A 21652-nucleotide genomic window follows, 5' to 3' on the forward strand; every position below is an offset into this window, starting at 1 on the left:
TTAGCAAGCATGAAAGTGATTAAAATTGTACTTGGCAAGGAGAAGCTTTGTATGCATGTATCCTACTTTCAGGTTGCACTTGCTGGACAGGCTAAAATCTAGTAATGCATTTCAACAGTAGCAGTTGGTGTGGCATGTTCTATTCTAACAAGTTTCTCAGTTTACTCAGTATCACAGTACCATGCAAAGCTGCTACAAAAATAAATGTCTCTAAAAAGGAGAAAGAAATAATTTTTTTTTTTTTTTTAACCGTTGTGGAACAGGCCACAGGTGCTTTGATGGTGATTGATGCTGTATCTAAGCTGCAGTCTGTGAATTCTGAGCAGTTCCCAGGAAAGCTGAAGCATGGCTCCCATCTGAGCAGCACGTCAGGGCTCAGCAATCCCACCTCTGCCCAGGCAGGGTGTCCTGGTGCCACCAAACACCCCGGTAGAGAGCTGCCCTCCCCGCAGCGCTCCTGCACCCTGGGGGTTTGCTGCACGTAACATCACCATACCCCGGTGCTCAGAGGAGGAATGTACACAAGGTCTTTGCCCCCAGCTAGATAGGAAAGCGTCCCATAGATCTATTTTATTTTTTAAAATTATGCTCAGGGATATGATTTTTCTTGTCAGCAGTGCCCATGAGGGCCCTGCAGCCCCCGCCGCTCCTCGGCCTCGCCACCCCTTTGGAGAGCGATCACCACAAGCCCGGGTGCATTTTTTTGCTTGTAGATAGAGAAGTTAAACGTAGTTTACCCACTCTTTTCCATGAGTCTTAAAAGTGCTCTGTAACTTTGGGTGAGCTTTAGCAGTGTGAAATAATATATATATAAGTGTGGAAGGAAAGAAATTCTGACCTCATTTGTATGCATGTAGTCCACTGTGCTCTATTTGGTGTTTCAGATGGGAGGAGGCTGGAGCTGCGGCGGGTGCCCCATATCTCATCCTAGTACTGTAAACCTCTTGGCCAGCAAAAGTCAAGGATGAACAACTCATTTTTTCCTTCTTGCTCACGGGACTTGAAATAAATCAAAATTGACAGGAACCTACATCCAGAGATTTTGATTGTATCCAAACCAGGACAAGGTAAAACAAGATTAACATCTAATTAGGATTTAAAGACACTAGATTTGAAACATGTTAACCAGTAACCTCTACCAATTTTGCTAAAACCCTTGGGTTTCTCATCGCTAGCCTATCTCCACTTACAATATCGATGCTGAGAGTTAAAAAGCAGTGAATGGTATGCGTATCCTATCTGGTGTTCAATGCAAAGGTGATGGTTTCGAAGGCAGTACTGTCTCAGAATTTCAAAGTCGCTGGTGTTCATGTTACATAGAGTACCACTTGGTGGTCATTTGGAAGGCGCTTCTACTTCTGTGTAACTTTCTTCTAGGTTGGGTATAAATATTCCTGGGAGGCTAAACAGAAATGCGTTTCGTTTAGATACGAGTCTTAGGCACGAGTTAGAAAACTGCTGACTGTAATGAAAATATATCAGCAATTAGTAGTATCCAATAATATAAAAAATGCAATTCAGAACATCTTCAACTACATATATATGTGTGTGCATCTATATATAGTATAAAGGTACAATACGTACATGTATATAAACACAAACACATATACAGAAATATTCACAACTTGAACTGTATGTGTAACTAACCTGAAATACTGCAGCAAAAGTTCATTCTAATGAACCATTAATATAGTATTTTCCAACTTTTGGCTCTAACCATAGTTAAAATGTCAGCACATCAAACTAAATGTTTTGCTATCCTATCTTTCTGCTGTCCTAGGTTTTGCTATCTTTTTTGCTAGCCTAATCAACATGTCAGAACCAAGAGCTCCTTTATGGGGACTATAAGAGTGCCCTGCCTAGTATAAAGCTATGCAGCTACCGAGCATGCTTGCAGCCACGAGCCCTGGGTGCCTGTTGATGGTAATACTGCCTTGGATGGTAACATATAGCAGATTGGAAATGCATAAAAGGCAGGGGACCTTCAGCACGCAGGCACCGAATCATCGCCGCAAGGTTCTGACTTTTGCTGGAGAAGTGTTCCCTGATGAGCAGCGATAAAAAGAAGTGGAGGATGTGGGTGGGAGTTTCACTGGGCTCACGGCATCTCCCTCCTGCAGCTTCCAGAGGAGCTCTTCATTAGTCCTGCTCAGCTTCTTCTTCTCCTCCACTTCTTTCTCAACGTACTCTTGAAGATTGGCATTCTCCTCTGACAATTGCCTGGAGAGGGAAGCAGGACAACACGTCTGGTGCGCCAGTGTGAAGATGATGGCATTAATGCAGAAAGCACTAAACAAGAGGCAGGACCACTAGCACCTCCCTCCATCCCATCCCATCCCATCCCATCCCATCCCATCCCATCCCATCCCCTCCCATCCCACAAAGAAGGCAAGGGACTTCAGAGATAACCCAGCATGGCCTGCCCCAGCAATGGCACCCCTGCAGCTAAACAATAAGCAGCACAAACTGCAGGTGGGCTCCTTGAATTCTGCATTCTCCCCGGCTTCAATGCCTGGCTCTAGCCACTTTTTCCCTGTGGTGTTTTACAGCCTATAGGTGCATGCAACACTGCCCCATTTTTTTCCAGAACAGCACAGGAGCTCAAGAAGTCCTCAGAGGGGAATAGTCCTGTCTGATTCAGGCTGAAAATCCAAAGTCCCAACTCCATGGACAGCTGGCCATCGGTCCTTCTCCAGCTCCTTCCTCCTTGGTCCTAACAAACCCTCTATTCCTGACTGCAATACCAGGGAAACTTCACCAGCAAGGACCAGGGAGGTGTTTTGCCCAGAATGCACTATAAACTGATGGCTTTTTGGGAGGTTGGCCATGGAACTCTCCCATGGGCACCACAACCTCAGTGAATCTCTCATCTAACCAGGTGACAGGTTTTAAAAGAAATGGGGCAGTGCAGGTAGACTGTGGGACCTGATCAACATATGCTTTGGGCATGTGCTGGCAGTACCACTGTCCCAGAAGATGCGTGCAGGCTTCTGCTGCCCCATTATGCTTGTGAGGAGCCTGGTCCAGATGTGGTCAGCCTGGGGCAGCTTTGGGCACGCACCTAACCTGATTTACAGGCAATTTGGGAGTTTATAGAAATAAACAGGGAGGCACCTAACCTCCCTCCTAGGTATTTCCAGGGTTCAGCAGCAGCTGGGAATGGATTTTGGATGCACACATGAAGTTCTGCACAACTCCTTTTCTGGGTATAGCCTGAAGCCCATGGCAGATGTCATGGACTGCTGGTCCACTCACTTTGTGCCATCAAAAGTCCGTGAGAGGGTGGAGATGGCATTTTTTATTTTGTTTAAAAAACATTTTAAAATAATTTCTGTTTTCTCAGCCTTGATTCCTACAGACATGATGCTCAGGTGATCAAGAATATATCTGTTCTTCTCACACTCCTTGAAAGTTTTGAACCATGAAGCAGTGGCTAGCAGTCAAAAAGGATTAAAAGACACAAGCTGGTAGAAGTTTTCAGAAAGCTGCTTGCATGGTAGAGGGGGAAAAAATCTATTCATGGTCCCACTGGGGAACCAGCTGTGGCATGAGCTCACGGTCTAATGGGCATGAAAAAGTCCACATGGGAGCTCACCCTGGAGAAATAACTCCATGGGGAACCTCTTGCTACACATGGAATTACTTTTTCTTTTGCAGTGTCTAACAAGACAGGCCATAAAAGCTATATACAAAGCCTCACTACATCCTTTTCCAGTCAGCATTAGCTGAGAAAAAAAAAAAAGGCACAAGCTTTCCCTGCCTTTTTGAGGCTCTTAGTGTCTGACTGGCTGGTAAAGCTCAATCTGGGTAACTGGGGAAAGGCTTATCACACCAGCACAGACCTCAGGGCATCGTGAAGGGCTCAGCTGCCTCCTCTGCTAAGGGCACTGCTGGGACACGGGTCAAGTGCAGGCCACAGCCTGTCAGCACATGTCCGCCTCCTTTACATTGGAGGCTTAATGCTGTTTGCTATAGATGTGGTGGGATGGATGGTGTCGGTGTCCCCTGGAGTCCCACACACTAGACTTTGCAGCACTAATACACGCTGCAATGTGCTGGCAGAGGCAGGCTGCATGTTATACGTGTGACCTGCAGGTAAGTAGGGAGATGTCTGAGCAGAGAAGAGCCTTGCAGCCAAGTGCCTGTGAGCACACCATGTGCCATGCATTCGTGTCCTCCAGAGAGATCTGCTTTGTCACACGGATGGAGAAAGGAGCTGTTGCTTGTTGCACTGCTTATTTTAGCCTTGTGCACATTGTGCTGGGAATTTACACTGTGTCACCTGGTGTACCATGACCAGACACAGCAGAGCCAGCTTCATGGCACATGGAGACAGAGGCAGCTGGCATGGCCAGCAATGCCAGCATCCTTCAGCCAAGCCTCTGCCTTCAGCTCAGCCAACCTGAATCTGCCTCTGCTGTGCCATGGGAAGGAGATGGACAGATGCAGCATCACTGCTTGTAAAAGATACAGATGCCCAGTCAGCCCCTCTTTATCGTTCAGGCAGAAGGAGGAAGAGAGGCAATGTAAAAGCAAAAGTGTTCTCACTATGTAAGTTTGTATTTTGAGATATATGTCTCAATTTTAGACCTAACCCACCTAGGGAAACATTTAACCCCAGCATGGCAGACTTATGGTCAGACGTGTTCCTCTCCTGTCCTCCTGACATTTAAGCAGCAGTAACAAATCACAGCCATTAAACCACAGAGGTCTGCAGGGACACACTGACATGATAGGGATGCAGGGGAAGGTGCTTAATTCATGCCCTTGATTTATGTTAAATCCTCTTCCAAAAGGCCCAGAGTTCATTAGGTGCCTGTGCTATGCCAACAGAGACCAGACATCCTCCTGGTCATCTTCATCTCTAGAGTGCCAGAAACTACCATTCCTCAAACACCCTCAGTCCAAAGCACCAAAAACATGCTTGTTGATCTGGAGAGAGAATCTGAGATACTGGGAAATCAGATCATTTATTCAAGTGCTTGAAGTCCCAGTAGAGGCTCTGTGGAGTTCCTCTGTTCAAAGCTGGTGTATAATCTACATGCAAGGAAGGATTCTCTCCCTTCCTTGGTAACTGCCCTTGGCTATGATTGAAAATATGTCTGTGGCATACACCTCAGCTCCTCAGTGCCTCCACGACCCCCTCCTGGCCATGCTGCAAAGCCTGGATTTGCTCTGGCTCCCATTCTTCCTGCTCCCCTCCCTCCTCTCACTGCTGCTGGGCTGCCCCAGCTGCTTGGGTACACAAGCTGCAAATTGGCAGACATATCTCTAATCCTGCTGTTCCCCAGCAAGAGCAGGTCCACAAGCTCCTTCACGCTGCGCTGCCCAGGCAGTGCCAGTGCCACAAAAATGAGCAGCTGGGGTGCCTACTGCTGCCAGGAAAACTCATGGTTTAGTAACTCTGGCTTTAAAGCCCCACTGGACACTGTCCCTATAGCTGTCCCTGTGGCTGTCCTCGAACTGTTACTGTTGAAAATCACTGTCCTCTAAGTTAACTTTCCAGGCTGACCTCAAACTGAGAATTTCTCCCAAAGGATGTTCTTCGAAACCATTGCCTACACACTTACAGGCAAGAAGCACAGCTCTGCGGCTGGATGCCAGTGGAGAGTGGAGGGGCTCTTCCTCCAGCCAGAGGCAGGTGCTGTGATGCAGAATTCAAGCACTGAACCAGGCACCCTGGCTGTTGTCACAGCCATGGATGCCATTTCCAGACCACCATTCATCTGGCCCAAAAGCAGGTGTCTCAAACTGGTCTGGTGAACCAGACCTCAAAAATTCCTTGTTTCCCCCCCAAGAGCGGAAAGGCTGTAGACATCCACTTCAGACAGCAAAATACATGTTACAGGTATTTACAAGCAAGTGAGATGAAACATAATCTTCACCCCAACTCACATGTTAGTAAGCAATGCTGCCTCTTAAAAATATCTACATGCAAGAGAGAATTTTATTTAAAGGCTGAATTGTTAATGAAGGAGACACTAGAAAGACAAAAGCTGCAATTGAATCAGAGATGAGATGCTGAAGCTTTAAAAAGTCAGCTAAAAGTTAAATTGCATTTTAGGCCAATGGCATAATTTCTGGCAACAATGACAGCTAGGCAGCTGGTGTGCTGGGACATGTTCAGCCCCAGCATTTCCCCCGGTACCCTTTCTTCCTGGCTACAGCTGTGGCCTCTTGCCTTACAGCAGATAATAAAGTCTGTGGGAGAGGGACTATCTTATCTATTTCTATACCACCTAACACAAGGACCTTTGTCATCCTTGTCAGGTTGTGACAAGAGTGTGAACAGACAGTGCGCATGAAAAAACCCACCAAAACAAAGGATAACCCTGCCTGGGTGCAGTGGCATCGTTAGGATGTCTCTCCTGAAATTGCCCCATTTCCCATCTTTGTTATCCACTGACTGATGGGTCTCAGGGCACTGACACTGAGATCAGAAGCCACTGGCAACTTTGCTCTCAGCAGCAAAATCATGGAAATACACAGACATATACATGGCCTTCCTTATGTTAAAGTATGCAAACCCCGATATAAAAGGGATTTTAAAATAAAACAAGTAGATCAGAACACCAATACGCTTTCAAGAGGAAATCAGTAGGAAATCAGTTTTTCCCCTTCTAATATGTGTCAGCCTTGGGGAGTTAAGCTCAGACAGATTGCAAATATCAGCACAAACCTTGTTATGACAGTATTTTGCTCAATCCTGGCTCTGAGTTCTTCATTCTGCTGTTGCAGCACGGTGATTTTTTCTTCCAGTTTTAAATTTTTTTCAGCCTGCAACAAAAGAAAGTTTGTTAAGTCTGAAGAAAGCCCAACACTTGATCCAGGAGGATTTGTTCTTTATCTTTATTTGTCTCTAGAGCAACTTCTAAAATTTAAGGGTAGAGGGAGGTGGTCATCTTGATTACAGCTGAGACTTAGAGGTCTGTTTCACACGACATCATACTGGTGAAGTGGGGTCATCAGCAGAGCACTGAGCAGAAGCAGAGCTAAACTAGCCCTTCTAACTGAAGAGGAGGAGGGTCTTAGTCTTGTCCAGCACAAATAAAACATCTTCCTCAGTGATGCTCCCCATACCTCAGGAGCCAGCGTTACCAGCTGCTGCTGTGGACAGGGAGCTGGTGGCACCTGGGGACCATGGGGATGGCCAGCACTGCCATGTGAGAGCTCAGTCTAGCGATGAAGGAGGAGTGCAAGGTGGTGTGATGTGCACCATCCAGCTCAGCGAACCTCATCAGGCACAAATGTCTGGTGTCCAACCTCTAGGACTGTGGTTCCCTGGTTATGCGGAGGAAGGAGTTCCCCACCATGGCAGACTACAGCCAGGATCAGCCTCAGACCGCTGCTGCATTCACAGGAGCTGGGCTGCCCTTTGGAGACACTCCTCTCCACTGCTGACAGCGTCAGCTTACACTAGACATTTAACTCTAAGCTACAATTAAGTGAAGTTAATCCTATCACAAGCATAGGTAGCTTTTACTCAGGAAAGTTCAAGGACAGAGTTCAAGGAGGTCAATAGCAGTGTATTAAAACATCATTAAGATGTTGATAGGCATGTACCGCAGCCTCAGATGCCTTGTTTTTCCCAAGTTTTAAATTTGACGTGCTTTATCACCTTAGTTCTTGGTTTTTCAGCAGCTTGAATTTTGCTGAATTCAACACTTCTGGAAGAAAACAAGATATCACAGGGTAACCTTATCTCTGTGTGAGGTCAGTTATTGGATTTCCCAGCCTTTTATAAAGAACCAAGAATATTGTGCACTGGAGTCAGCAATAACTCACACTTTATGGCAAAGGCATCAGTTTTATACAGTGGTTTCCAATCTGTGCAGGTAACCATAAAGGATACTCCTGTTCCTCAGATATTCTGGCCTATGCTATTAATAGCATGCTTTGTTAGAGCAGAACAAGGATTCTGGCCCCAGTTTGAAATGCTCTGAAAGAGGGAATACCATCACAGGCACCTCCTCTGTTTCTTCGATAGTTTTAGCATGTAACAGTAAGCATGAAGCACGGGAAAAGACCTGTGCATCTCTTTCCTGCTCCACTGCAACCCTCACCCTATACCACTCTTCCCCTGCTACCTTCATTTCCAGTCTCCCGTTCAGCAGAAAGGGAGCCAAGCCTGACCTTGTACTTGAAATGCTCTCCTGCTGCCTTATGAGGCATCCCATCTTTCAGAGCATTTAGAGATGCCCTGGAGATATTCTGGCACTTATAAAGGTAGATCCCTAAACAGAAAGCAGTTGTGCCTTTGGACTGCAGTAGACTCTGTTTTACTGTGATAAAGGGCAGGAGCAGGACTGTGTGCTCACATGTGGTAAATTAGCAAAAGCAGCTAAATGACCAAGAACCATGTAGGCTGTGGTGTTACTTTTTTTTTTTCCAGTGTAACACTACAGCGCATGTTTTCAGATGCTGGCTTAGCTCCAGGAGCAGCGTGTTGGAAGGAGCACAGTTAACAAGTCTCAGTTGTAAAGAGGCACTTTTCTCCACATCCACTTACTCAAGCATCTGTTCAGCAAAATAACCATCTGAGTTCTCAGATTTCCCTGTAAATGGAAACAAATCTTGCTGAATGCTGTGCTGAACCAGCTGTCCTGGCTCCCCAGCTGAGATAGTGCCCCATCCTGTCACCACACGACATGTTTACTGTCACTGTAGGTTATGCCTTACAAAATGAATCCCCTTTCCAATAAAAAATGTGAACTGGGGAGTTCTTTGTCAGGGACCCCCACAAGCAAAGGATGGGAAAAAAACATGGTCTGCAGAAAAGCATTGCTTTAGGGTTGGAGGGAGTTCTTCTAGAGTAAGCCTTTCTAGTGACTGCTTGCTGAATAATGCTAATTCATACTTGTGGCTGGGAGCTCCCTAAGTGCCTGCCCGAGCAGCAGCAACACACACAGATTGATTTTCCTCCACTTGCCCTCTCCAGCCCTGAATGTTTACCTGACTCTTGTAAGGGAGTGTGGTGCAGGCTGGTATACAAAATCAAGCCCTGGAGTACCACAAAGTTCCTCTTCCTCCATTCTTCCTCCACCACTTGCCTCACTGTCTAACATAACCGGCTAAGAAGGTATTGCATGAAAAAGCAATACAGATCAACAAATGTGTGGGAGAAATCAAGGGTATCAGAGGTGGGTGAAGGGACGAAAGAAAATCCCAATTTCTGAGTGACAACCTGAGACATGGTATAGCAGAAGGAGCTATATAAGTTGACAGTGGAACAACATAATATATAGCTATTTATGAACCCCCTTTAACTGTGTCTTGCCCCAGTCTCCTGTGTTTTTTCACCCCTTTTAAGTTCATATGCTGTAACAAAACTTTTACTTTATTACCTCTGTGATGTCTCCTCTGGAGCAAAAATGCCAGCTCACCTGCTTTTCTAGCTCCATAATCATCTTCTCCTGCTGGTGAATCTGATGATTCTTCATTTCCAGAACATGTTTTAAGCTCTTCAGGTCTTTTTCTAAGTGCAGATATGGAGCTCGTACAATCTAGGAAATATACCAGTGATTTGGATACCATAAACAGCCATAAACACATCTTCAGCCATAAGATAAAGTATCAGGAGTGTACCCAGTGGTTTAGGAGTCTCAGTGATGTGAAAAACACCTGGCCCTGGGCCTCCCCAGCCCATCTGAACCCTGATATTCTTACACAGACCACCCTGTTGGCTGGATGGCCAATGGTACCTTTCTTTTGACCAGCCTCATGGCTAGAAGAATGGGACACCAGGTTGTTCCTACTCATAGCTTGGGAACTGCATGAGGTGTTTTACGATTCTGCAAGGATTTTGGCTTGGGAAAAGCACAAACATGAAACTGAGGAAACTGGACAGGGGGCTGGAGGTGTGAACTGCAGTGTTCTGCCCTGCCTGCGCCACTGCAGCACAGTGCCTGTCAACCAAGAGCAGACTGGGTGGGAAAAAGTTCCTCCTCTGCTCAAGAACTTCAGATGCAAGGGTTCAACTCATGGGTAAAAGATGTGCTCTGAATTATACTGATGAAACACTGTCAGTGTTCTGGATTTCTCCCAGTCTAACTCACTCCAGCAAACCGCCTGGTAGTACTTGGCATTAACATCGCTGTGACAAAGCAGAATTTGTCCTTTCATTTAAATTAAATGCTGCAGTGGAGGTGGAAAGGGACAGATGCTACCTGCTTCCCATGGCCAAGCCTGTTCCAGACGTTTGCACTCCTTTCCTAAGGAGTTCTCTCACCTGAAAACTCCTTGACCTCCTTGCTCACCCACTATTTTTGCTGACTGTCCCCTGTGTCATGTTGATACAGCTGCCCATGGGGTTGTGCTGTGAACACAATGAAATGCCTCAAGTTAAAAGAAAACTCTTTTTGGAAGGTCATTTCAGGGTTTTTTCGTTTCAGATAAATAGTTGAAGTGTGTATTTACTTACACACTGTAAATAAACAGCACGGCCCAAATAGACAGCAGTTCAATAAATATTTCATATGATAGGACTGTCCTCTGCAAGTCCAGAAAAAAACTGAGGGAATACAGAGGGTATCAAAGAAGTTGGTTGAGAAGGAACACAGAAAAGAAGCCTAAATGTGAAAATACAAAAAGTAAAAGGAGAGAGGAAGATGGGAAAGAAGAATAGACAGTAAAAAGGACATAGTAAATGGAGCTAATGAAATGTTTTGGAAACAGAGCAACAAATTCTGAGTGAAAGAATAAAGGAAAATAATTAAACTAAAAAAAAAAAAAAAAAAAAGAAAACTAGACTAAGATTTCTGGCTCATCCTCAGAGCTCAAGATTTGGGGTGTCAATTGGGTCCTGCCCCTGTCCCTGGAGTGAGGATCCCATTGGTATCCACTGAATTGTGTGATGTGAGTCATACCGAGAAACACATATCTTGATGACAGTACAGCTATAGTTGCCATCTACCTTCAGTTGTTCCTCAGTGTTTTTCTTCAGTGCCTCTTCAAATCGGTCTGCTTTGGCCTTAAGAGATTGGTTCTGGAAGGTGAGGGTGTCTATCTGGTCCTGGAGGGGAGACACACCAATGAATACACTGTGTTATCACCCCTCTTACATTCATGCAAGTCAACCTGTACTGTGAAACCATCGGGAGAGCTGAACAAGTTTAAAAACCTCTGCAAGGTGGTGTTTTTAACATAAGGCTATTTGAACACACAGTGAGGTTTTTGACAACCCAGTGCCTCAAGCAATCCCCAAATCCTTGCAACTCCTGCAGCTGTCTGACACTGGCTGGCACTAGATCATAAAATGTCTCTGATGCTAAATCACCCCATCAGCTCAGGCTGGATGAGAATGAGCATGCCCTTCCTTAAGAGATCTGGCATTTATATCACAGGCATGGAAGAGATAATTCGTGCAGTCCCTAGAGTCTGAATGAGGTGGTAGGTACCACATTCCTGCTTCCTTCACCTTTCCAGGCTTCTAACATGGTAACAGGCAACGATGAGTTAGTGGTGTGGACTTAAAATGATTGTTTCATCTCAGAGCTAAACATGGGAACAAAATGTTATTTTAAGCAATCATAACTCTGTTGCCATCAAATGCATTCCAGTTACCTCCATATATAGCATCTGTAAAAGCCACAGTTGCTGTGAAACTGGTATTCTTATCTTTCCTATATGTAATGTCTTGGCTATAACATTACATTAGCGCTTATTGCAAAACTGCTGACATGCATCAAACTGTCACAGTGAAGGAAGGCTGTGACAGTTGCTCAGTGCAACGGTATGTGCTAGTCAGAGGGTTCAAAAATTGTAATTCATCTCTGTCTATGAAACCAGAGTTCGCATTATTTGCAGTGGCACCTTGTTCACACAAGTTTTCCAAAATACAGCATGAATCACAGGAGCATGCTTCTGCCCTCCCCTCCTTGGGATTTCTTCGTCTAGAGAGTGAGAATAGCATGGAGTTAACAGAAGGATTGAAAAAACCAAGATGATCCTGAGCTTGCTGTTGAATAGTGCAATGTAGGAGATGGGATGTGCGGGGCTGGCCCTGTCTGGCCATAGCCCAGCTGCACAGCCCTTGGGGCATCCCTCATTAGGGACCTCATTGCCCACTGGTGGGAATGGGGATGTGTCTGCACTGTAGGACCACATTCAGGCAGTGGGAAAGAGTTGAAAGACAGGTGTAGGGCTAGGCAGTTCAGTGTTTCTGAACCCCACGGTTGCCTGCTGGAGGGCACCATGTGGACAAGGTGATGCTCAAGCCACCACAGGTGCTGGAGCTCTCCTTGCTATGCAGGGAAAGGCTCTACTTTGCTCCTTGTGCTGGGCCAGCAGAGTTAAAAGCACATGTCCTTGCTTTATCCAGCTGCCTTTTTCTCCCTTTAGGTTTGTCCTCTTTTCTCTTTCAGGTAGTTAGCATTCTGCAGCACCAGCCAAGGGGGAGGAAAAAACCCAAGGGGTCACCTTTGCTGCTAGATCCCAGTTTGGATGGGCAGAAGACAAGAGGAACCATAGTGGTACAAAGCAGAGCTCTTGTGTGCTGGCAGCTGGCACTGGGGCTGGGGCTGCCCATCAGCTGCTGTGCAACATCGTCACAGGGGTGGGAAATAACGAAACTGCTAACCTGGAGTGACAGCCGCAGTTTTTCAAAATTCTCTTCTAATTGTGCCTTTTCCAGCTTGTGAGCAGTATTCAGTTCTGGGGAAGACACACAGACATGACACTGCTAAGTGACATCCAGCAAACCAGGGTCTGAGAGCACAGACATCACAAGCCAAGTGCAACTGGGGATGTAGTTCTAGGGCATGGAGGTTGAGTAGGAAACTGGTAGTAATACACTTTGTGACCTTATGAGAATTGTTTTGGGGATCAAGACTTCCTGATCTTTCACTGCTTGCAGGTACAGCTACTTCGACATGACCAGTTTCTGATGCAAAAATGCAAATGACAGTGTGTATTCAAGAGCTATGGCAGATGAGCTGTGAGGTTTATTCCATTAATGAGACTGACAGAGCCCGAAGACAAAAAAAGTCCTCCATTTATGTGGCATGATTAAAGGTTTCAGTACTAAAACAACTCAGCTTGGACGTAATAATAACCAGAAGTTTAATAACCAAAGTGGAGTAATGTTTAATCTCTAAACCAATGGCATCAAACTGTCATCCAGTAGCACCTACCTTTAATATACAGACACTCTATTTTTTGTCTCTTTACCCTCAATCTCATGGGGTTCTGCCCTCTAACCATTGCTCACTAGCCTTAATACCAGCAGTAATAATACCAATGCTCTGGTGCTGCACTAGACCTCAGCTGCTGCAATGCCCTTTCCATGCACAGGAGGGCATTTCATACCCGCATCAGGAGCAGGGAGCGCAAACCTTGGCCACCAGAGCTTTGATAAAACACAGCCAAGTTTTATCATTAGAAAATGCTAACAAAAATGAACAGCTGTGAATATCCTCAAGCAAGGAACAACTTTTTAAAAAAAAAAAAAATTCAAAATTGTATATGTTAATTTAAAAATGGTATGCTAGATACCATCTCTGCAGGGGAACTGACTGTTCTCAGCTCATGTTATGCCCTGAACTGTGTCTTTCATTGGCATAGTGCAGAGCTAAGCAATATGGTTTGGGGAAAGTTGGGGGAAAACCTACTAGAGCTATTTAAAAATTAGACCCTCATGCTTATGTAAAAAAAAAAAAAAAAAAAAAAAAAAAAAAAAAAAAAGGGGGGGGGGGGAGAGATTGTACAGATAACTGTTAAATGTCAGCTAAAGCATGTAGACAGATGTTTAGATACTGAAGTGGGAGGGAGGGAACAGCTCTGGTTGCAGCATCAAATCCCATGGAAAAACTGTCACACAAAATAAAGATAACAGTGCTGCGGTGCAGATTTGCACCAGTGTGTGGCTCTGGTCTGCTCAGCATGGCCAGACTTCTGCTACTGAAAATGATGAGCCCTTTTTTTAGAAGCAGTGCAGGCATTTAAGCACCTAAGTTCAGAGATGTTCAATGAGCTCTATCCTCCCTAGCACTGAGGATTCGGCTCTTGAGAAAAGTCTGTGTGTGAAGTGAGGTGGAATTTGGAGTCTATGGCCAGTGACCCATGGAGAAAGCCTTTTCTTTGGCCCAAAGACCTCTCAGATAGTCTCAGGTCCAAGTTAGATGCTGTACACACTGTGCACATCTCTCCCTTGCCCCTAGCATGAACCTGGTGGCCCACCCCACATGAAAGCACTAGACCAACACAAATGTTCTGTATCATCTGCTCTGATGGAGGAAAACCCAGGCTTACACAATCTCACTATAGCACTAATTTCTGCTCTGGAATAGCTCTGTAGCCATTGAGTTCTCTTTGGCTTACCTTGAATCTTGTAGTCATTCTCATCCCGCAGTACTGTAATGGCCACTATGTGGTTGTTTTCCAGCTGTAACATTGCAGCTTCGTGTATAGCTGTGATATCTTCCACCTGTTCCAATGACAACGAATAGAGGCATGGACCCACAATTAGACACGCTGTGGCACACTAACAAGCCACTGCTAGAGAGCTCCAGTGAGCTGGAACCAGCACAGGGATCTAATGAGTGTGACACTTCCAGCACCCCAGCCAGTTTTATTCATTACAGAACAGGCATGTTGTTGCCTTGAGTGGTTGTGTGTAGTCACTGCTGCTAGCATTTTTCTTCATTCAACTTAATGGTGATGAAAGAGGTATCTAAGAAAGCAAAATGCCAAAAAGCCCTAAAGTCAAGAAGCCATTTCATTAATGAAATCTTCAGAAGTCTTAACATCCCATTAATCTAAATTATATTAATGACCTGACCCTCTCTGATGGTCAGATAAACATGCACAGTTCTCAGACATCCTGCTTTTTTTCCTTCATGACACTTTTCTGCAATGATTTTTATTGCAGAATTAACTCCCATGGAAAGTGCCTATGAATTAGTCACAGTTGTAAAATATTTATTTCTAGAGAAAAATTGAAATGATTATCAGTGTGTATGTAAAATGAATCACAATCCATCACACTTTTACTTGAAAAAGAGTATCCAAAAAACTCAACCATACCCAAATTCCTGTTTCCTATTGAATCATGTATTTTGAGTCTACATCTAATAAAGTGATGAAATACATGACACCACTGTTTTCAGTGTAGACACAAGAGTTTTCAGGCTGGTGTGGAAGTAACCAAAATGACAGAAAAGCCACAAAACTTTTTTCTGCTCTCATGCTGAGGTCAGGAGGAGGTTCTGCTGTTGCAGACTGCCCAGCAAACTGCACCACTCACCCCATGGCACAGCTGTCATGGGAGCAGGGGATGCAGTGGGAATGGAGCTGTGGGCAACCTGAGCTCCTGTGCATCCCACGGGTTTGGGACTCCATTGTTACTACATCTCCAATGATGGTGTTTGGGTATGCATCATTAAAGAAAATACAGTGAGAGGTGGTGACCAGCGATAGGCCAGTGATCCACAGCAGTTTCCAAATGCAGTGCATTGATTTGCTTTTCAGAGTTTTGAAATCACAGTGATCTTATTCTCTACATTTAGCACATTATCAATGATATCTGGCAGTGCAGATGCAGAAGATCAAACCATTTTACTTTTACAATGAAACAGCCGTTCATTGCAAAGTGACTTGACTTGAAACAGCTTTTTTTTCCTCACTGTTATGTTAAAGAATTGTAGAAAGATAGTGCAGCTGAGCACGTCTCGACTAGAATAAATGTTATTTCACTGCATTTAACTGTCAAACATATGTGTTAGGTTACCCAAGAGAAGCAAAATCTACAAGCGTATTGGAGAAGGCATGCTCTTAGGACGAAAGATGGGCATTTAACATAGAAGTTAAAATTATCCAGACTCATTTTCATAATAAGATGGGAGACAACTCAGTGGTGAAGCACTGTTTGCAAAAAAAATGAGGACTCAGCTTGCTGATGTATTGCATGAAAAAGCAGGAAAAGGGGGGTTAGATGACTCCATGGGCTACTAATGGGACAGGGAGTATCCCTTGACTTTTTCCAGAGCATGATGTCCTTATATATGATGTCTGTGCGCTGAAACCTCATGAGCATTGCCATGTTCTTTGTCTTGCCCTTGTTGACGTCTTTATTCATACTCTAATTGCTTCTCAGCTGAGGAGCACCTCATAGGACTGATTATGCTCAACTCTGACAACTTCAGAAGGTGAAGGGGTCTCCTTTTGCAGCCATCATCCTTGGCAGGTTATTTATCTATAAAGCCAATTAAATATATTCCAAATGGTCTCCAGGGATTTTTCTGTCTTCAGTATGTTTCATATCCACATCCCAAATGAATCTTTTTAATCTTCCAGTGTGACCTCCTGTCTGCAGTTTTTCATAGCAGATAGTCTACTTGGCACTGGGAATCAGATCTCTTGGACACGAATGCCAGTTTCTCCACTAACTTACTCTATAGGCTTGATCAACTCACTTATGTCATGGTTATTTCTGGCTATAAAAAGAAGCTCTGGTGGAATTTTAAGGGCTTAATCAAGTTAAATCAAGAGGGAGAAGTTCAATAAGTTGGTGGACAAAACAGCTTGAGCCGAGATGCTCAAGTGTGAAACACTGGCAAACCAGGATCACAGCCTTTATAGGGTGTTTCAAAAAGGTGGACCCAATTTCAAAGCAGATTGCTCTTGCAGTTTTGCCCCTAGCTGCAAGGAGACCAGAGAAATGCTGGGATGCATTGGCACACCTGACCGGTTTGTGAGGAGTTTGGTGATCAAGCTCTGTGATGCTGAAAGAGCTGCCTCACCTCCTCAGGGATGCTGAGCCTATGAAATCTGACAACTGTGTATCCAAAGAAAAAACAGCTATATTGTGCAAAAGTAAAAGGTGACTACCACAATACAGGGTGGAAGACTAAGTTGTGACTGGAAACCATAAAGTGAGATGACTAATTTGAAAATTAGATGTGTGGATACAGAAATATCTGCAGATCCACAGTTAAAAGGATTTTGCTATTGTTATTGCCTTCACGAACACAAGCTCAAAATTCCCCTACGCATGTGGAAAGCTCAAGGACCAGGCTTTTCTCACACACAGTGTAAGCTCTCTCGCTGCTGGGTTAGGTGCCTCTGCTCTGACGCTGGCCAGGACCAGACCCGGCTCAGCAGCATCAGCGTTGAATGACTCTGATCCCTTGAGCAGGCTTGCTTGTTTTGGCACGCTCTGACCTTGGTGCTTCTCCTCTTCCTCTGAGCAGGGGCAGGAAGAACCAGAGGATTACAAACCCTTTGGGTCAGCAGATGTTAGGGATCCTTACTCCTCACACACCTTGGTTACTAGATGTTTTCTTGGCCAAGAAACACTGCTGGTAAGCAGCCTTCCAATTTGGCCTGTCAGCCTCCTCAAGTCCAAGGGCACTTGACACAGGATGGGTATGTGGTGGAGTGAGAATACAAAGGGAAAACCTGCTAAAACTCATCATGAGATGCTAATGGAACCATGGGCTGAAAATATGGGTTTAAAGTCTGAGATACTAGGGTCACGGTAGCACTTTCAAAGTAGTGCAGAGAAACAAGGAACAAAGACCTCTGGAGCAAACCAAAGGGCAGGAGGAAAGAGAATTATTTGCCCCACAGAGGGAAAAATGTGTTTCCATTGTTTCTGCATGGTGATTAATAGAATCACAATAGAATATGAGAAAAACAAGTCTACTTCTAGGCAAGTCCTATGATGAACTATATTATTCTTTCTTGCATCAATCAGCTTGACGGGGAAACACCTATCATCTATTCTTGTGGTCCTGGGAGCTTGCATAAACACTTCAAAGAGTAGCAGAGATAAGTTATAAACTGTCTCAGCAAAAAATTAGCTCATGGAACAAATTCCTTCATAAATGCTAATGCCTGGTGATCCAGGAGAGGCAAGGCTTGCCATTAGAGCTAATATCTTCTACTAGGCAAACTGACACACAGGCACAGTGAAAGGAAAAAAAGCCAAGGCTTTTGGAAATATTACCCCCCTTTCACATCAGAAAGCAAAGCAGAAAAATTGAGGGACGTTGGAGGAAAACTATCTTGCATTAACTGAAATGAGAACCAGAAGTCATGGCTCAGCACAACCTCTAAGAATTTACAGAGAAAGATTTTGAAAAATCTTGGTTAGAACAAAAAACCCCTATTTGACAGCACCTTCTAATACATCTTTCAAAATCAATGCACTAGAGAAGAAGGTAGTTTATCTGGGACAAATCAGCCCATTTGGAAAAAGCCTTTGTGTGGCATGTTACAAGCCTGTAGATCAGTAACAACTAGCAGGCACAGCAATTAAAATAGCTAAAATCCAGTGAGAGTGCTTCAACCCCCCCATCAAAGACCCAAACCATATTGCATGGTGGTAGCCAGAGCATCAGACACTCTGGGGCACAGGCTGGGATGCTGTGTGCCTGTCTGGCACGGCTGTCTTACCCATGTGCCAGTGAGGACTACGCTGTACCCAGGCCTGGTGTACCATTGGTTTTACACAAACATCTAATACTGGGCAGCTGTGACATGAGTGACATAAAATTGTCACCATCTCAGTTTGTGTTTCCAGTCCCATTCCAGGAGCGGTTTACAGTACATCAAATACAGACAGTAAATGGTGTAATTTTCATTTTTACAAAGAATTGACCTTAAAGACCATGGGCTGCCATCTCAGCTGTGCTGTGCTCACGCTTTCCTCCCCTGGGGGCTCAGTGGAGGCCTAGGAGCCTCTTTCCCTGGCTCCTGGAGGTGCTTCAGCTGTGGCCATACAGTGCTGCACTAGCCTTTACCTCTTCAGTGGTCTAAATCAGCTTGTGTACAGTCTCTGCTGTTGGGATTGGTTTGCTTCTAAGCCCACAGCAAATGCTGTCATCATCCTTGGGAGCCACATGGGGCATGTCTGCACTCTGCACCCCACTGCGGCACCTGCTGTCAGCCTGCTCCTTTGGTCACATCCATCCATCCATCTCACAGACCACATCTGCACTGCACAGTTGCTGACAATTTACATTGTCTCAAAGAGTGAAAAATCCACCCTCCACCACCTCCAGCTGCCCTGGGCTTTGGTAAAATCTCCAGGTTGGAGGGAACAATGCTGACAAACAGGGGGTCTGTTGGCTGGGCTCACATTTCACAGACAACTGGCCTTTGCCCTGCATCACTGCAGCATGTCAAAGCCTGATGGCACAGATTGCAGAGAACACCTGAGTGTGGCAGATACTCATGTGAGAAAAGCCCTCACAAGCTGTCATGCAGGGCAACAGGTAAGAGTTGCAGCTGGAAAAATCCGACCTGCACCTGCTACTCACTGAATGTAAAATGAGAAAAGACCAGGTAAAGGCATTATTGCCATAATCCAAAGCACAATGTTCTATTACCATGTGAGAGATGCCCATAGGTAAGTTACAATGTTTGTTCACTCCAGCTGTTAAAAATACGACTAAAGTAGCTGCATGTGAGAGTATTCCTACCTACATACATAAAGCAAAGCAAGGAGAAACATTTGGGATGTACAATGTAAGAGATTAGACTGAACGGTGGAGCAGAAATCAGGGAACCCAGCATCTATCACTTGATGTTTAGGCAACATATTGCATGGGCCCTGTCACTTCACTGTACCTCCCTTTAACTAGTATTGCAAATAACGATGGGCAGGGCTCTGCTGGCCTTATCTGTGTTGAGCAGATTAGCGTTCAACCCTTGGTTTCATATTAATTGACTACAATATGTGGGCTGGGAGCAAGTATGTGTGGGGAGCAGAGCTAGTCTTAATATTTGTGTTGTAAAACATCTGGAAGCATGTGAAGGCAAGACGTGGAAGTGCAATGTACTGCTATGTAGAAATACCAACAGGAATAATAAGGTGGAAAAGCAGTAAAGATAGTCAGGAGTGTATTTTTCCAGTCATCAATTCATTAATGGTGTCTTCATGTTGAGTGTTCAATGTATTTCACTACGTGAACCCAACCAATACTGGCATGGTCTACTCTTCAAAGGGAAGATGCAGAGACTGACCTGGTCCTGGTGCTGCAGTTTGACTTGCTCCAGCTGCAGCCTGTGCTGCTCCTGCAGGCTCTCCCTCTTGCTGCTGTACTCCTCCTGCAGCCGCTGCTCCAGCGCCCGCAGCTCCTCCTGCTGCTGCCTGCCCAGCTGCTTCGCCTCCTCCTCAAAGCGCCTCTCCAGCTCCTCCTTCTCGCTCTGGAGTTTCTTCCACCTCGCTGTATTGAGGGCTGTGGAGATACAGCCATACAATCAGGATCTGAACTCCTTGGGAGCAAACAGGCATTGGATCAGTTTGTACAGCACTGAGCACAGTGGTTCTCGCTGATTCTGGGGCTCCTGTGAATCTCAGCCAGGAAGCTCTTGCTGTTGATTGTCTCTCTGTCCCGCTCTCTCTCACACACACACACATGTATTTGTTTAAATAAAGGCACTGGCAAGGTATGAAAAAGCCCATTGAAACTGGGATCTGATGAAGCATAATAGTAATACTTTATTATTATTATTATTATTATTATTATTATTATTATTATTATTATTATTATTATTATTAAAAGCAGAGAAGTCCATGGACCTGGAGAGTGACTGGATATTCTCTCCTGTCTTGGATCCACAAATCGAGGCTTTGGGGTTTTTGCTTTGCCTTGGATATAAGAAACAGCATGTGAGACATTCACTCGACACAAAACCTTTCAACTGGGTCACAAGATTTTCCTTATGTCCTCTCAAGCCACAGTCTTGACTAAGTCCCCACATACAGTGATGTGACAGGAAGGCAGAAGATACTTGGGCTCTCAAGGCACATCTTGTGCACATGTTATGCAGAGGGTATGACTGACCACTTGACCAGGAAAAGGAGATGCATCTCATACAACCCATTTTCCAGCTGTTAGAAGCTGCTCACCCCATAAACCTATCTTTTTGCACCAGCTCCATCGAGGATCTCTTGAATCCATTTATGCACACTGCCTTAAAATATTTTCATATTCAAACCACTATCTTGTGTGCTTCATGGAATCAGAAAGCACAAATGAAAGGCTGGAACTGATAGCAATCAGAAAATGTGACATTTTTACTCTTATGAACTAACCCAGTGACCATGTCTCTGAATTCACAACTATGTCTACAACTGGTTTCAGGAGGTGCAATTCCAACATTTCCATCAAGTCAGAGATATTTAATCTATTTCCTCCATTTGGTTCCTCACCTCTAATGTTCCTCAGGTCCCAGAACAGCATTGTCATGAACATTGTGTCCTTGGCCTTTACTTTGCTAAAGAACAGTTGCAATCAGTACAGATATTGAAAACCTGATTCAAGTTGGACAAGGTCATCTAGACTACATTTAGAGAGCAAGGTTGCTCAGTTGCAAAGATCTAACAGGTAGGAAGTTATTAAGATCATCATGATCATAACATTCATAGAATCATAGAATGTCCTGAGTTGGAAGGGACCCACAAGGATCATCGAGTCCAACTCCTGTCCCTGCATATGACAAACCCACAGTTCACACCATGTGTCTGAGGGCATTGTCCAGTCTCTTCTTGAACACTGTCAGGCTTGGGGCCAAACTACACTAGAGAAGAAGAGATGCGTTTTTAATGGCACTACTAGACCTTTGTTCCGATTTAGACCCACAGTTGGTTTAGAAAAATGATTACCTTTTCAACATACCATCTGTATTAGCCATTCATCCTTCCTTT

At 44.7% G+C, this 21652-nt stretch overlaps 1 protein-coding gene across 1 annotated transcript in view; it reads right to left on the minus strand.

Annotated features, from left to right (window-relative positions):
* Nucleotides 1-1522: 1522 nt before the first annotated feature.
* Nucleotides 1523-21652, minus strand: part of MTUS2 (microtubule associated scaffold protein 2) — a 319109-nt gene continuing 298979 nt past the window's right edge. Inside the window, exons 11-17 of the mRNA XM_082074597.1 lie at nt 19966-20180; nt 14317-14422; nt 12578-12651; nt 10913-11011; nt 9384-9503; nt 6680-6777; nt 1523-2220 (exon numbers count right to left, since the gene is read on the minus strand). Coding sequence (XP_081930723.1) covers nt 2004-2220; nt 6680-6777; nt 9384-9503; nt 10913-11011; nt 12578-12651; nt 14317-14422; nt 19966-20180 — 929 coding nt within the window. The 3' untranslated portion in view covers nt 1523-2003. The remainder of the gene's footprint in view (nt 2221-6679; nt 6778-9383; nt 9504-10912; nt 11012-12577; nt 12652-14316; nt 14423-19965; nt 20181-21652) is intronic.

The sequence above is a fragment of the Streptopelia decaocto genome (assembly GCF_964273445.1).
Source record: "Streptopelia decaocto genome assembly, chromosome: 1".
NCBI lineage: Eukaryota > Metazoa > Chordata > Aves > Columbiformes > Columbidae > Streptopelia > Streptopelia decaocto.